Source organism: Pseudophryne corroboree, chromosome 11, assembly GCF_028390025.1.
Source record: "Pseudophryne corroboree isolate aPseCor3 chromosome 11, aPseCor3.hap2, whole genome shotgun sequence".
NCBI classification, from domain to species: domain Eukaryota; kingdom Metazoa; phylum Chordata; class Amphibia; order Anura; family Myobatrachidae; genus Pseudophryne; species Pseudophryne corroboree.
Genome location: NC_086454.1, coordinates 340,358,085 through 340,371,828, shown reverse-complemented (window position 1 = coordinate 340,371,828; position 13,744 = coordinate 340,358,085). Strand labels below are relative to the sequence as shown.

The 13,744-nt window shown below is 54.3% G+C and overlaps 2 protein-coding genes across 4 annotated transcripts in view; one reads left to right on the top strand and one right to left on the bottom strand.

The window, feature by feature from the left end:
- Nucleotides 1-317, bottom strand: part of LOC134969735 (fibulin-7-like) — a 50,367-nt gene extending 50,050 nt beyond the window's left edge. For both annotated transcript variants that reach the window (XM_063945879.1, XM_063945880.1), the window contains exon 1: nucleotides 254-317. In XM_063945879.1, coding sequence (XP_063801949.1) covers nucleotides 254-302 — 49 coding nt within the window. In that variant the 5' untranslated portion in view covers nucleotides 303-317. The remainder of the gene's footprint in view (nucleotides 1-253) is intronic.
- AARS1 (alanyl-tRNA synthetase 1) lies at nucleotides 316-12,946 on the top strand. 2 transcript variants are annotated; one of them, XM_063945878.1, is made up of 21 exons: nucleotides 316-388; nucleotides 2,508-2,657; nucleotides 3,942-4,130; nucleotides 4,919-5,064; nucleotides 5,146-5,337; nucleotides 5,659-5,803; nucleotides 6,389-6,534; nucleotides 6,614-6,722; nucleotides 6,865-7,015; nucleotides 7,178-7,302; nucleotides 7,599-7,743; nucleotides 7,851-8,029; nucleotides 9,525-9,638; nucleotides 9,718-9,924; nucleotides 10,673-10,857; nucleotides 10,986-11,094; nucleotides 11,183-11,296; nucleotides 11,384-11,503; nucleotides 11,917-12,003; nucleotides 12,088-12,201; nucleotides 12,376-12,946. In XM_063945878.1, the coding sequence occupies exons 2-21, from the start codon at nucleotides 2,514-2,516 to the stop codon at nucleotides 12,559-12,561; spliced, it is 2,907 nt and encodes a 968-aa protein (XP_063801948.1). In that variant the 5' UTR covers nucleotides 316-388; nucleotides 2,508-2,513; the 3' UTR covers nucleotides 12,562-12,946. The 2 variants fall into 2 exon arrangements, with proteins under 2 accessions (XP_063801948.1, XP_063801947.1); XM_063945877.1 differs by lacking the exon at nucleotides 316-388 and adding an exon at nucleotides 395-494.
- Nucleotides 12,947-13,744: the final 798 nt, after the last annotated feature.

Below are 13,744 nucleotides of genomic sequence, written 5' to 3'. Positions count from 1 at the left end.
CTTCCCGAGCTTATCCCATGGTACATTGCGTTCATTCAGCGTTCTGTTTGCCAATATTAAGGCTACAAGGCACATTACAATGGCCCTCACTAGTAATTATCTTAAAGAAATCCTGAAAACATGACCTGTTGGGGGTTAACCAAACAACGCTGACGTCATATAATGAGGTTGCTGCAATAATCTCCCATCATATTTCACACCCCCCCCTCACGGACCCCGCTCTGTCGCTGACACACACACACAGCTCACATACCCCCTCTCTTCCCCCCATCACGTGACCAGCCCTTTGCCTCTAGTTGCATCAGCCGGCAGCCTCGGTATCGCTGAGTGACAGTTGCTGCAGCCTATAGAGAGCGGCAGCCGACGAGAGGCGACCTATCAGCGAGAGGTGAGGGCGGAGTCTGCCAGCTGCTGTCTGTGTGTGAGGGAACGTGGTGTGTGTGGCCGGTAGGAGAGCAGCTTCAGCGACACAGGGAGCGTTCACTGTACCACCCGTAAGTGCCCGTGTGGGGGAGGAGCAGCCGCTGTCACCGGGGGTGCGATGTGATAGAGGCCCCCGGCTATAGGGCAGAGGATATAACAGAGCTGGTGGTTACTAGGTGCCCCAGCAGGAGGATAATTACCCCAGCCATAGGGCAGAGGGGGTATAACAGAGCTGGGGGTTGCTAGGTGCCCCCAGCAGGGGGATAATAATTACCCCAGCCATAGGGAAGAGGGTAATAACAGAGCTGGGGGTTACTAGGTGCCCCCAGCAGGAGGATAAGTACCTCAGCTATAGGGTAGAGGGGTATAACAGCTGGGGGTTACTAGGTGCCCCCAGCAGGGGGATAATTACCCCATCCATAGGGCAGAGGGGGTATAACAGAGCTGGGGGTTGCTAGGTGCCCCCAGCAGGGGGATAATAATTACCCCAGCCATAGGGAAGAGGGTAATAACAGAGCTGGGGGTTACTAGGTGCCCCCAGCAGGAGGATAAGTACCTCAGCTATAGGGTAGAGGGGTATAACAGCTGGGGGTTACTAGGTGCCCCCAGCAGGAGGATAAGTACCCCAGCCATAGGGCAGAGGGTTATAACAGAGTTGGGGGTTACTAGGTGCCACCAGCAGGAGGATAATTACCCCAGCCATAGGGCAGAGGGTAATAACAGAGTTGGGGGTTACTAGGTGCCCCCAGCAGGAGGATAATTACCCCAGCCATAGGGCAGAGGGTAATAACAGAGTTGGGGGTTACTAGGTGCCCCCAGCAGGGGGATAATTACCCCAGCCATAGGGCAGAGGGTTATAACAGAGCTGGGGGTTACTAGGTGCCCCCAGCAGGAGGATAAGTACCTCAGCTATAGGGTAGAGGGGTATAACAGCTGGGGGTTACTAGGTGCCCCCAGCAGGAGGATAAGTACCTCAGCTATAGGGTAGAGGGGTATAACAGCTGGGGGTTACTAGGTGCCCCCAGCAGGAGGATAAGTACCTCAGCTATAGGGTAGAGGGGTATAACAGCTGGGGGTTACTAGGTGCCCCCAGCAGGAGGATAATCACCCCAGCCATAGGGCAGAGGGGGTTATAACAGAGTTGGGGGTTACTAGGTGCCCCCAGCTGGAGGATAAGTACCCCAGCTATAGGGTGCTGGGGGTTACTGTACAGGCGCTGGGTACTGGAGGCACAGTGTGGTTATAGGCTTGCACTCTATATGTACTGGGGGCATAAGTGTACAGTCTATATGTACTGGGGACACAGGTTTACACTCTATAGGTACTGGGGGCACAGTGTGGTCACAGGCATAGACTCTATAGGTGCCGTGTACTGGGGGCACAGTGTGGCAATAGGTGCTGTGTACTGGGGGCACAGTGTGGCTATAGGCGCTGGGTACTGGGGGCACAGGTTTACACTCTATAGGTACTGGGGGCACAGGTTTACACTCTATAGGCGCTGGGTACTGGGGGCACAGGTTTACACGCTATAGGCGCTGGGTACTAGGGGCACAGTGTGGCTATAGGTGCTGGGTACTGGGGGCACAGGTTTACACTCTATAGGCGCTGGGTACTGGGGGCACAGTGTGGCAATAGGCGCTGGGTACTGGGGGCACAGGTGTACACTGTAGGTGCTGGATACTGGGGGGCACAGTGGGGCTATAGGTGTGTGGCTGTGGCTATAGGTGCTGGGGGCACAATGTGGCTATAGGCGCTGGGTACTAGGGGCACAGTGTGGCTATAGGTGCTGGGTACTGGGGGCACAGGTTTACACTCTATAGGCGCTGGGTACTGGGGGCACAGTGTGGCAATAGGCGCTGGGTACTGGGGGCACAGGTGTACACTGTAGGTGCTGGATACTGGGGGGCACAGTGGGGCTATAGGTGTGTGGCTGTGGCTATAGGTGCTGGGGGCACAATGTGGCTATAGGCGCTGGGTACTGGGGGCACAGGTGTACACTATAGGTACTGGGGGCACAGGTGTACACTATAGGTACTGGGGGCACAGTAAGGCTATAGGTGCCTAATAATCTCTATATGGCTCAGGTCACCATGAAGACGACACTGACAGCCGCCGAGATCCGGCAGAAGTTCATCGACTTCTTCAAGGAGAACGGTCACACGTATGTGCACTCCTCTGCTGTGGTTCCACTGGATGACCCCACACTGCTATTTGCCAATGCCGGCATGAACCAGGTGAGCTGGAATAGGCTGTATATGAAGCAGGTGCCTGTGCTGGGTCACTTCCACCTGATCCCCAGCCTGGTGACCTTACCTAGCGCTCCCTTCCAGGGTTCCACGCTGTAGATTACGGACATGGGGCAAGCTGCTTCAGAGACTTGGAGAGAGATACCAGCCCCGTCTGTATGACCAGTGCCTGTGGGTCTTGTGTGATGTAGGGGGAGATTAGACGTGAGCTGGGAGGGCGAGGTTACAGTAGTGCAGATATGATAAGGGCCTGTATGATCGGATCTGCTGTACTTGTTTCACATGTTACAATTACTATATGTTCACCGTCCATGTCAGAGTAGCCCTGCAATACGTGTGCTGGAACATGGGGACAGAACAATCAGACATGCTGCATCCATCCCCAACCAGAAGTCACTGTGCAGTGAAATCCCTGCGGCGCCAGTTGCCCTGTATTCATTCACCCACCGCGGGAAGCGGCCAGCACTCAGTCCACAGGTGTAGGGAAAGGGAACCTGTGCGCGGGCTAAATAAAGACTGAAAATGTGGTGAGTGGCGGGAGTAGGAGACGAGCGCTCTGGGGACTGGTTGTATATTTTTCCAGTGATTTTTGTGCAGTGTAAGTTTGTTTTTTTGTTCCAGGCAGAGCCAGCCTGATGTGTACAGTCATTGGTGAAAGCTCGTAGCTTGTTACTGCACCTGGACTAAAGTGCAGGGCCGGTGCAGCTGATGCTGCGATGTGATCCAGGTCACGGCTTACAAATACTCTACCACTGTATTTACTAAGCCACGGGTTTTCAAAGCTGCAGATTTTTCAGTAGTCTCCCCCACAGGCCGTAGAACGGCAATAATACGGAATGCAGAATCATTATTTGTAATATTCTTGCTGTTTTGTATCCTGTGGCCAAATCGCTGAACATTGGCAGCTTAGAGAACCCGTCGCTTACTGAATCTATCCCTACGTCTTTCATGTAGCAGGATAATGGAAATGCATTGCTCTGTTCAGCTTGTAAAACGCGTGGTGCGCTCAGTGGCTATGTCATATTCCTCTATAATGGGCTGCTGTTTATTGATCAGTCTGCACCTGGAATGGACTTCCATGGAAATATGGCAGCAGGTATTAAGCAGTCACTCCAGGAAGTGTAACACGCAGGTCACATTTTCATATTGGCATCATGATCCCAGCCGGTGCTGATGTTGGGTGAAGGGTTTGCCGCTTCTCTTGTCCTCGCAGCAGTTCAGTCTCTCATGTCCTGCACTTCTCCCACCCACACTGTAACTTCTTCTGTCCAGTTCAAGCCAATCTTCCTGAACACCATAGACCCGTCCCACCCCATGGCCAAACTCAACCGAGCAGCCAACACACAGAAGTGTATCCGTGCCGGGGGAAAGCACAACGACCTCGATGACGTGGGGAAGGATGTCTATCATCATACGTTCTTCGAAATGCTGGGGTCCTGGTCATTTGGTGACTACTTCAAGGTGACTATTGTGCATGGGAGGAGGTTGTAGTGTGCGACTCTCCTGTGTGAGGAGGTAGTGGTGTGCATCGTTGTGAATTGGTGGCAGAGAGCTTCCCTGGGGGGTGTGAGTGGGCGGCGGGGTGCTCCCCTGGGGGGTGTGAGTAGGCGGCGGGGTGCTCAGGTGTGAGTGGACGGCTCGGTATGCCTCTGTGAGGTGTGAGTGGGCGGTTGGGTGCGCAGGTATGAGTGGATGGCTCGGTATGCCTCTGTGAGGTGTGAGTGGGCGGTGGGGTGCGCAGGTGTGAGTGGACGGCTCGGTGTGCCTCTGTGAGGTGTGAGTGGGCGGTGGAGTGCGCAGGTGTGAGTGGGCGGCTCGGTGTGCCTCTGTGAAGTGTGAATGGGCGGCAGGGGTGCGCAGGTGTGAGTGGACGGCTCGGTGTGCCTCTGTGAGGTGGGGTGCGCAGGTGTGAGTGGGTGGCTCGGTGTGCCTCTGTGAGGTGTGAGTGGGCGGCGGGGTGCGAAGGTGTGAGTGGACGGCTCGGTGTGCCTCTGTGAGGTGTGAGTGGGCGGCGGGGTGCGTCTCTGCGAGGTGTGTCTCTGCGAGGTGTGAGTGGGTGGCTCGGTGGGCGGTGGGGTGCGAAGGTGTGAGTGGATGGCTCGGTGTGCCTCTGAGGTGTGAGTGGGCGGCAGGGTGCGAAGGTGTGAGTGGACGGCTCGGTGTGCCTCTGTGAGGTGTGAGTGGTGCTCCCCTGTGAGGCGGTGGTAGTAGTATGTGTAATAATGCTGGTACTTTGCTGCCCCCTGCAGGAGTTGGCATGTAAGATGGCCCTAGATCTTCTGACCAAGGAGTTTGGTATTGACATCGAGCGTCTGTACGTCACCTACTTTGGTGGTAACGAGGCAGCTGGTTTGGAACCAGACCTGGAATGTAAGCAGATCTGGCTGGAGCTGGGGTAAGATGAGACGCAGAGCGTATAGCTGGTGTATTGGCCACACATTGTGCAGGGGGGTAATTATGGGCCGTCTCTCCGCAGCCTACCGGACAGCCGTATACTGCCAGGCAGCATGAAGGACAACTTCTGGGAGATGGGGGACACCGGCCCCTGCGGACCGTGCAGCGAGATTCACTTTGATCGCATTGGGGGCCGCGATGCTGCTCACTTGGTAAATATGGATGACCCCAATGTACTGGAGATCTGGAACCTGGTGTTCATCCAGTATAACAGGTGAGTGCGGTGCGCTCCAGCCCAGGGGGGATAATGTGTAATAACGTGTATATGACGCTGTCCCTCATTTCTCTCTCATTGTACTGACAACGAGGGCTATTTACTAACTCTGCACGGAAATCACAGTATCCAATCACACGCCAGCTCTCATTGGGGATAGCTGTGACTCTGTCAGTAAACAGCCCTCTGTGTGTGAGGGGAGGAGGGGATATCACTACATGGATCAGATGCAGGTATCTCCTGGTGTCTGCTTACCCTGTACCCCCCCCCCCCCCCCCCCCCTGTAAGGCACACTGATTGCACTGGTATTGTCTCTTATAGGGAGAGTGACGGCAGCCTGAAGCCATTGCCTAAGAAGAGCATCGATACTGGGATGGGGCTGGAGAGACTGGTGTCTGTGCTGCAGAACAAAATGTCCAACTATGACACTGACCTGTTCCTTCCGTACTTTGACGCCATCCAGAAGGTACCGCTAGCGTGGGCTGTATGTTTGTGGCAGCGGGTTCCGGGGGCTTCAGTTGTGGGACTAGTGACTGTGTCCTTTTCCAGTGTTTCCCGACCTCAGTCTGCAAGGCACTTACCGTCCAGGTTTTAGTGATATCCATGCTTGAGCACAGATAGTAAAAGGGGTGGTTTTCAGTATGCCGCCGGCCCAGCATACCGGCGCCGGGATCCCGACCGCCAGTATGCTGACACATATTCTCCCTCTTGGGAGTCCACGACCCCCCCTGAAGGGAGAATAAACGCATGCCGCCATGCCCGCAGTGAGCCCGCAAGGGGCTCATTAGCGCTCGCCCAGCTGTCGGTATGCCAGCGGTCGGGATCCCGGCCGCCGTCACTCATACTACACCCAGTAAAAGACCTTGGTTGGGAGTTCCTGTATTAGTGCTCCCCCCCCCCCCCCCCTCACCCCTTCCCCCATTTCCCTATGGAATGATTGTTGCAGGTTTAGGAAGCCGGTAACCCTTACCGCTGCGGAACCGATGAGAGTATATGTTGTGCAGCGTATAGTCCTCAGCCAGTCCCTGAGCAGTATGTTCTCTTCTCGCAGGGCTCTGGGGCCAGGCCGTACTCCGGGAAGGTGGGCACGGAGGATGAGGATGGCATAGATATGGCATACAGGGTGCTTGCAGATCATGCCAGGACAATCACTGTGGCACTTGCTGATGGTGGGAGACCGGATAATACCGGCCGCGGGTAAGGGGATCGCGCTACAGAATGCCTGTAATAACCAGATACACGCACAGTGTAAGTACATTACTATCCTCTATTTCAGATATGTCCTGCGCAGAATTCTCCGTCGCGCAGTGAGATACGCTCATGAGAAACTCGGCGCTTCAAAGGGATTCTTCTCAACTCTGGTGGATGTTGTCGTCCAGTCCTTGGTAAGTGACGCCGCATACAGTGACAGAACCGTCATATCTTTGACACTTCCCGGGAGATGTGAGCTTGTTCTCCGTTGCGAGGACCTCTAGTGGCAGAAGCTTGTAGCGACACTTGCCATATAAACCCTTTCTGTGTCTGCAGGGAGACGCTTTCCCAGAGCTTAGGAAAGACCCTGACATGGTGAAGGACATTATTAATGATGAAGAGACCCAGTTTCTGAAAACCCTCAACAGGGGGCGCCGCATCCTGGACCGAAAGATACAGAGCTTGGGGGAGAGTAAGACCATTCCAGGTAAGAGCTGTCCATCACTGCGGCCCTTATGCAGCTCTATCTGTAGTGGGGGGGCTGGAGGTGGCCTCTAATAGTGGGGGGGCTGGAGGTGGCCTCTCTGTGGCGTTGCTAGACATGGGGTATAGTCTGCAGTCCCCAGTCACACTCTTTCCTGCTTCCCAGGTGACACGGCGTGGCTGCTGTATGACACCTACGGCTTCCCCGTGGATCTGACCGGCCTGATCGCAGAGGAGCGTGGCCTGAAGGTGGATATGGAGAGTTTTGAAGAAGAGAGGAAAGTTGCTCAGGTAATTCAGCCGGTCGCTACCATGAAACTCATTGTCCTATTAAGGAGAGCTGTGCTTGTAGCCAGTACAGTACCTGCGTGTAGGAAGATCCCGGTATAACCTTCTCCTTTCATATACACCTCACTGTGTACCTGAGCAATAGGATTTGATCATTTTATGAGCCGCAATGGTGTATTGTTCATTATTTTATGTCTCGCCCCCATGTTCTCCTTCTTTTGTCTGCCTTTTATTTTGTTGGATTAAATCCACTGTTCCGCCTGCTATCTGACTTTCGGAGCCTCTGTGTCCGCTTTCAGCTGAAGTCTCAGGGGAAGGGCGCTGGAGATGAGGACCTGTTGATGCTGGACATTTACGCTATTGAGGAGTTGCGTTCCCGGGGTCTGGAACCTACGGATGATTCTCCAAAATACAGTTACACCTCCAGCTCTGATGGGGTCTATGGTAAGCTGGGGTAGGGGAGAAGATGACGATGACACACATGAATGGTGACGTTTGGATCAGTAGAGAAGGGAAGGTGGGCCTGATATTGTGACCTTATCCTCTGTCAGAACTGGAAAGTGTGGTGGGCACAGTGAAAGCCATCCGACGCGAGAAGACCTTTGTGGACGAGGTCAGCACGGGACAGGAGTGTGGGCTGGTGCTGGACAAGACCTGCTTCTATGCCGAACAAGGAGGGCAAACGTACGATGAGGGATATATGGTCCGAGAGGATGACAGCAGTGACGATGTGAGTCCAGGATATCATTATATGTGTTGGGTTCCACCAGCGGTATAACAGGATGCAGTCTTGTTTCCAGACTAGTTTCTTATGTGGAAAACCATTAAACCATGTATGTGAAAATAACGCTAACCTTCAGCACAATCATGTGGCCGCAATCTGAAGATGAACCTTATCCTCGTCATATGTGTTCTGTGTCTCTGGAGATTGGTGGACAGGCGGGTGTCCTCTCGTGCCTCTAGCTGGTGGTGGAGGGGTTGGTCTCTGTGAATCACTGGAGGGGTGGGTGATGGCATCAGGTCTGTGCTTAGAGGAGAGCTGGGTGCTTGTGTCTCTGGGTAGCGGGGAGGGGTGGGTGGTGGTGTTGTGGGTCCATGGATAGCTAGGGAGACTTGTCTGAGTAGTGAGGGAGGGGTGAGAAGTTGACGTCTAGGATCTGTGAGTAGCTAGGGGGCAGTGGGGAGGGCAGGTATTGGCATCTTTGGGCAGTGGGGAGGGTGGGTATTGGCATCTCTGGGCAGTGGGGAGGGCGGGTATTCGCATCTCCAGGTAGTAGCTGGTGTTGGCATCTCTGGGCAGTAGGGAGGGTGGGTATTGGCGTCTCTGGGTAGTGACTGGTGTTGGTGTCTCTGGGCAGTAGGGAGGGTGGGTATTGGCGTCTCTGGGTAGTGACTGGTGTTGGTGTCTCTGGGCAGTGGGGGAGGGTGGGTATTGGCGTCTCTGGGTAGTAGCTGGTGTTGGCGCCTCTGGGCAGTGGGGAGGGTGGGTATTGGCGTCTCTGGGTAGCAGCTGGTGTTGGCGCCTCTGGGCAGTGGGGAGGGCGGGTATTGGCGTCTCTGGGTAGTAGCTGGTGTTGGCGCCTCTGGGCAGTGGGGAGGGTGGGTATTGGCGTCTCTGGGTAGTAGCTGGTGTTGGCGCCTCTGGGCAGTGGGGAGGGTGGGTATTGGCGTCTCTGGGCAGTGGGGGAGGGCGGGTATTGGCGTCTCTGGGTAGTAGCTGGTGTTGGTGTCTCTGGGCAGTGGGGAGGGTGGGTATTGGCGTCTCTGGGTAGTGACTAGTGTTGGCGCCTCTGGGCAGTGGGGAGGGCGGGTATTGGCGTCTCTGGGTAGTGACTAGTGTTGGCGGCTCTGGGCAGTGGGGAGGGCGGGTATTGGCGTCTCTTGGTAGTGACTAGTGTTGGTGTGTCTGGGCAGTGGGAGAGGGCATGTATTGGCGTCTCTTGGTAGTGGCTGGTGTTTGGGTCTGTGGGAGAGGGCGGGTATTGGCGTCTCTGGGTAGTGGCTGGTGTTGGTGTCTCTGGGCAGTGGGAGAGGGCGGGTATTGGCGTCTCTGGGTAGTGGCTGGCGTTGGCGCCTCTGGGCAGTGGGGAGGGATGCTGGTGTTGAGACACTTGATATAATAATTACCCCTCAGTAGTCCGTTGAAGGCTGCACAGTGCATGTCCAATGAGAAATGTCTCCAGTAGTTTCCTGTTCTCTTCCTGAACCTCTTGTGTCTGCCGCAGAAAACAGAGTTCACAGTGCGGAACACACAGGTCCGGGGGGGCTACGTTCTACATGTGGGGACTGTGTACGGCAGCCTGAGAGTTGGGGATCATGTACGTCTCTACATTGATGAGGTGAGAGCAGGGCCCAGCCGGGAAGTCATTATGTATATCCAGCAGCTTTCAGCAAATTCACATTTATTTTACCTCCTAGACAAGACGACGTCCAATCATGAGCAACCACACAGCCACCCACATCCTGAACTTTGCCCTGCGCTGTGTGCTTGGCGAAGCCGATCAAAGGGGGTCCCTGGTCGCCCCTGACAGGCTGAGGTTTGACTTTACAGCTAAAGGAGCCATGAGCACACAGGAAATCCACAAAGCGGAGGATATTGCTAACAAACTGATCCTGGAGAACAAGGTGAATGTGATACTCTCGCAGCTCTCCCTACAAACCCTCCGCTGTCCGCCATCTCCCAGCTCTCCCTACAAAGCCTCCGCTGTCCGCCATCTCCCAGCACAACTCTCCCCTGCAAACCCTCCGTTGTCCACCATCTCCCAGCCCAACTCGTCCCCTTACAAACCCTCCGCTGTCCGCCATCTCCCAGCTCTCCCTACAAACCCTCCGCTGTCCGCCATCTCCAAGCACAACTCGTCCCCTTACAAACCCTCCGCTGTCCGCCATCTCCAAGCACAAATCGTCCCCTTACAAACCCGCAGCTGTCCGCCATCTCCAAGCACAACTCGTCCCCTTACAAACCCGCAGCTGTCCGCCATCTCCCGGCTCTTCCTACAAAGCCTCCGCTGTCCACTATCTCCCAGACCAACTCTTCCCCTTACAAACCCTCCGCTGTCCGCCATCTCCCAGCCCTCCCTACAAACCCTCCACTGTCCGCCATTATCCAGCTTATCCGCCACCACAAAACCTTTGTTGCCCATCTCTCCCTAAGCCCACCGCTATCCTCTGTCTCCAAGCTTCTATCCCTCCACTTTTTATCATCATTTAAACCCATGTCCCACAAACCCTCTGCACTCCACTGTTTTCAGTCCATTTTCCTCTTCATTGTCCTTCATCTTCATGCCCATTTTCCCCAAACCATCTTCCGGTCCATCTGTCTCTTACCTCCTAAGTAGGTAGAGAGCTATAACCTGTACTTTTTGCTCTGCAGACTGTCTACGCCTTGGATTGTCCCCTGGCAGCCGCTAAATCAATTCAGGGCCTGCGTGCAGTGTTTGATGAGACCTATCCAGACCCTGTGCGTGTGGTGTCTGTTGGGATCCCTGTGCAGGATCTGCTGGCTGACCCCTCGGGCCCGGCGGGCTCTGTAACATCAGTGGAGTTCTGTGGTGGAACGTAAGTGCTAGGTGATGGGTCATACGAGTTACAGATCCATGGGTCTCATTATAGGGATGTGGGGACTGTAATGTACTTCACAAGCCCCCACTTCTGCCTGTTCACTGACTCACACGTCGCTCTTTCAGGCACTTGCAGAACTCTGGCCATGCTGGACAATTTGTCATAGTAACAGAAGAAGCCATCGCTAAAGGAATCCGAAGAATTGTGGCCGTCACTGGAGCGGAGGCTCAGAAGGTGAATGGGCGCAGACAGCATGGCAGTGGTGGGGTGGGAGGGGGTAGCATGATGTTTGGCAGGGGATGACTGTTCTCTACCATCACAGGCTGCGCGCAGACAGGAGACCCTGAGAGCTGCCCTCACTCAGCTGGAAGACAAGGTGAAACAACAGACTGCACCGAACAAAGACGTACAGAAGGACATAGCTGATCTCAGTGAGGTACGGGTGCCCTTAACCCTCTGTTTCCTGTCTCCTATAAACTCACCCCCCATTCCTCGACCACTCACCCTCCCCATCTCCTCTCAGACCCTGGCTACAGCCGTCATCTCCCAGTGGCAGAAGGACGAACTCCGGGAGCAGTTGAAATCCCTGAAGAAGACGATGGATGATCTGGACCGCGCCTACAAAGCGGATATCCAGAAGCGGGTGAGCGATACGCCCATGATTGGCATAGTGTGACCCGCTGTGACATTTACGCTGACGCAGGGAGCAGGCATTCTCTTCTCTGGCCTGAAACGCAACAGGCACCTGCGGGTTCTCGGTCTGGTGTGGCGTTAACATATGTTGTATTAACGTATTAATTAGCGTCTTATCAAAAATAATGTTGAAAGTAATTTTTTTGTCTGTCATGAAAATGTGAATAGTGTCATTATTCTCTACAATGTGGGGTTAAGACGTTGGTACGAATATGACTTCCACCCCAGTCTTACAGAGAAGGTCGCTATGAGGCCAAACAATAAGTCGGATCCAGTCCTATCAGCCTTACAGACCTGGCGCAGATCCAGCTGGGAGCGACGGTTCCCATCAGCTGTGTATAAAGTGTTGTCTCTTTGCTGCAGGTCCTGGAGAAGACGAAACAGCTGATTGACGATAACCCCAACCAGCCCCTCCTGGTGTTAGAGATGGAGGCGGGTGCATCCGCCAAGGTATGGTATTAGTCTGTCTGTGGCCGGGGACCGGAGGCTTCTGTCATACTCTGTCGCACAACCCTTCATTCTCTCTCCTGCCAGGCTCTCAACGAGTCTCTGAAGCTGCTGAAGTGCCAGTCTCCGAAGACCGCGGCCATAATCTTCAGCGTAGATAACGAAGCTGGGAAGATCACCTGCCTGTGCCAAGTTCCCCAGGTAAAAACTCCTCATACTTTCCTCCCGTCTGGCCGGGTGGGCCGGTCATTCTTCAGCAGGGTCCAGGGAGACTCCAGAAGTGACCCTCTCTGCATTTCGGTGAAGGTTTTAGTAATCTGATTACACAGATGTGTTTTTTACACGTATGATATAATCTCCCTTCTGTCTCGCCAGGAAACCGCCGATAAAGGCCTCAAGGCAAACGAGTGGATACAGCAAGTGTCTGATCTGATGGACGGGAAGGGAGGTGGGAAGGACACATCTGCCCAGGCCACCGGGAGGAACGTGGGCTGTATGTCCGAGGTGCGGAGGCTGGCTGAAGACTTTGCCAAACTTAAGATGGACTCTATGAAGAACTGAACGGGAACTCGTAGTAATCTGCACCGCCAGCGGCCGTCTGCTAATAATTCGGGTCATTCTGTGGTATCGGGGTTCCGTGTTGCGTGGGAATGACCACCTGCCTGACACGGACTCTGTGATGTCTCTGGCCCATCCTCTAATGCCTGCTGCCTTGTCATTCTCCAAGCTAATATAATGACCATGTGGGCTTACAGGGAGGCCTGGGGCCTAGCTGCTAACACACCCTCTACTGCCACTGACAGGCTAACACTTAGGGATCACCCTTCTTGTGTCCAGTCCTTTAGCATCAGGGGGATAATATGTTCCAGGCTGTATGTTGTAGGTCACCCACTGTTACAAGCCATCAGCGTCTGTCATTCGTCATAATAAAATGTTGTAAAGTGTACGGAAGTGTCGTGTAACATTCATGTGGCCACAGGGTACAGTGTCAGTATATATACATATTATATACAATGGTGTATCCCCAGGGGGCGCCTATATTCTTAAGTCGTTGGTGAACGGCCAACCTCTCAAATATTTAAGAGGTTGGACGTTTACCAACGACTAAGAATTCAAGACTATAGGTGCCCCTGGTGATGCACTATTTTTCTCTGACGTCCTAAGTGGATGCTGGGACTCCGTAAGGACTATGGGGAATAGCGGCTCCGCAGGAGACTGGGCACAACTAAAGAAAGCTTTAGGACTACCTGGTGTGCACTGGCTCCTCCCACTATGACCCTCCTCCAGACCTCAGTTAGAAGCTTGTGCCCGGCTGAGCTGGATGCACACTAGGGGCTCTCCTGAGCTCCTAGAAAGAAAGTATATTTTAGGTTTTTTATTTTACAGTGAGATCTGCTGGCAACAGACTCACTGCAGCGAGGGACTAAGGGGAGAAGAAGCGAACCTACTTAACTGGTGGAAGTTTGGGCTTCTTAGGCTACTGGACACCATTAGCTCCAGAGGGATCGACCGCAGGACCCGACCTTGGTGTTCGTTCCCGGAGCTGCGCCGCCAGCCCCCTTACAGAGCCAGAAGCAAGAAGTGTTCCGGAAAATCGGCGGCAGAAGACTTCAGTCTTCAACAAGGTAGCGCACAGCACTGCAGCTGTGCGCCATTGCTCCTCATGCACACCTCACACTCCGGTCACTGATGGGTGCAGGGCGCTGGGGGGGGGCGCCCTGAGGGCAATATAAACACCTTGGCT

Excerpts from the sequence above, each read along its gene's own strand:
- AARS1 (XM_063945878.1), top strand. The coding sequence starts at position 2,514 with ATGAAGACGACACTGACAGCCGCCGAGATCCGGCAGAAGTTCATCGAC. Across the intron at positions 11,297-11,383 it reads ACATAGCTGATCTCAGTGAG|ACCCTGGCTACAGCCGTCAT; the intron begins GTACGGGTGCCC and ends ATCTCCTCTCAG. Across the intron at positions 12,202-12,375 it reads GCCTGTGCCAAGTTCCCCAG|GAAACCGCCGATAAAGGCCT; the intron begins GTAAAAACTCCT and ends CTGTCTCGCCAG.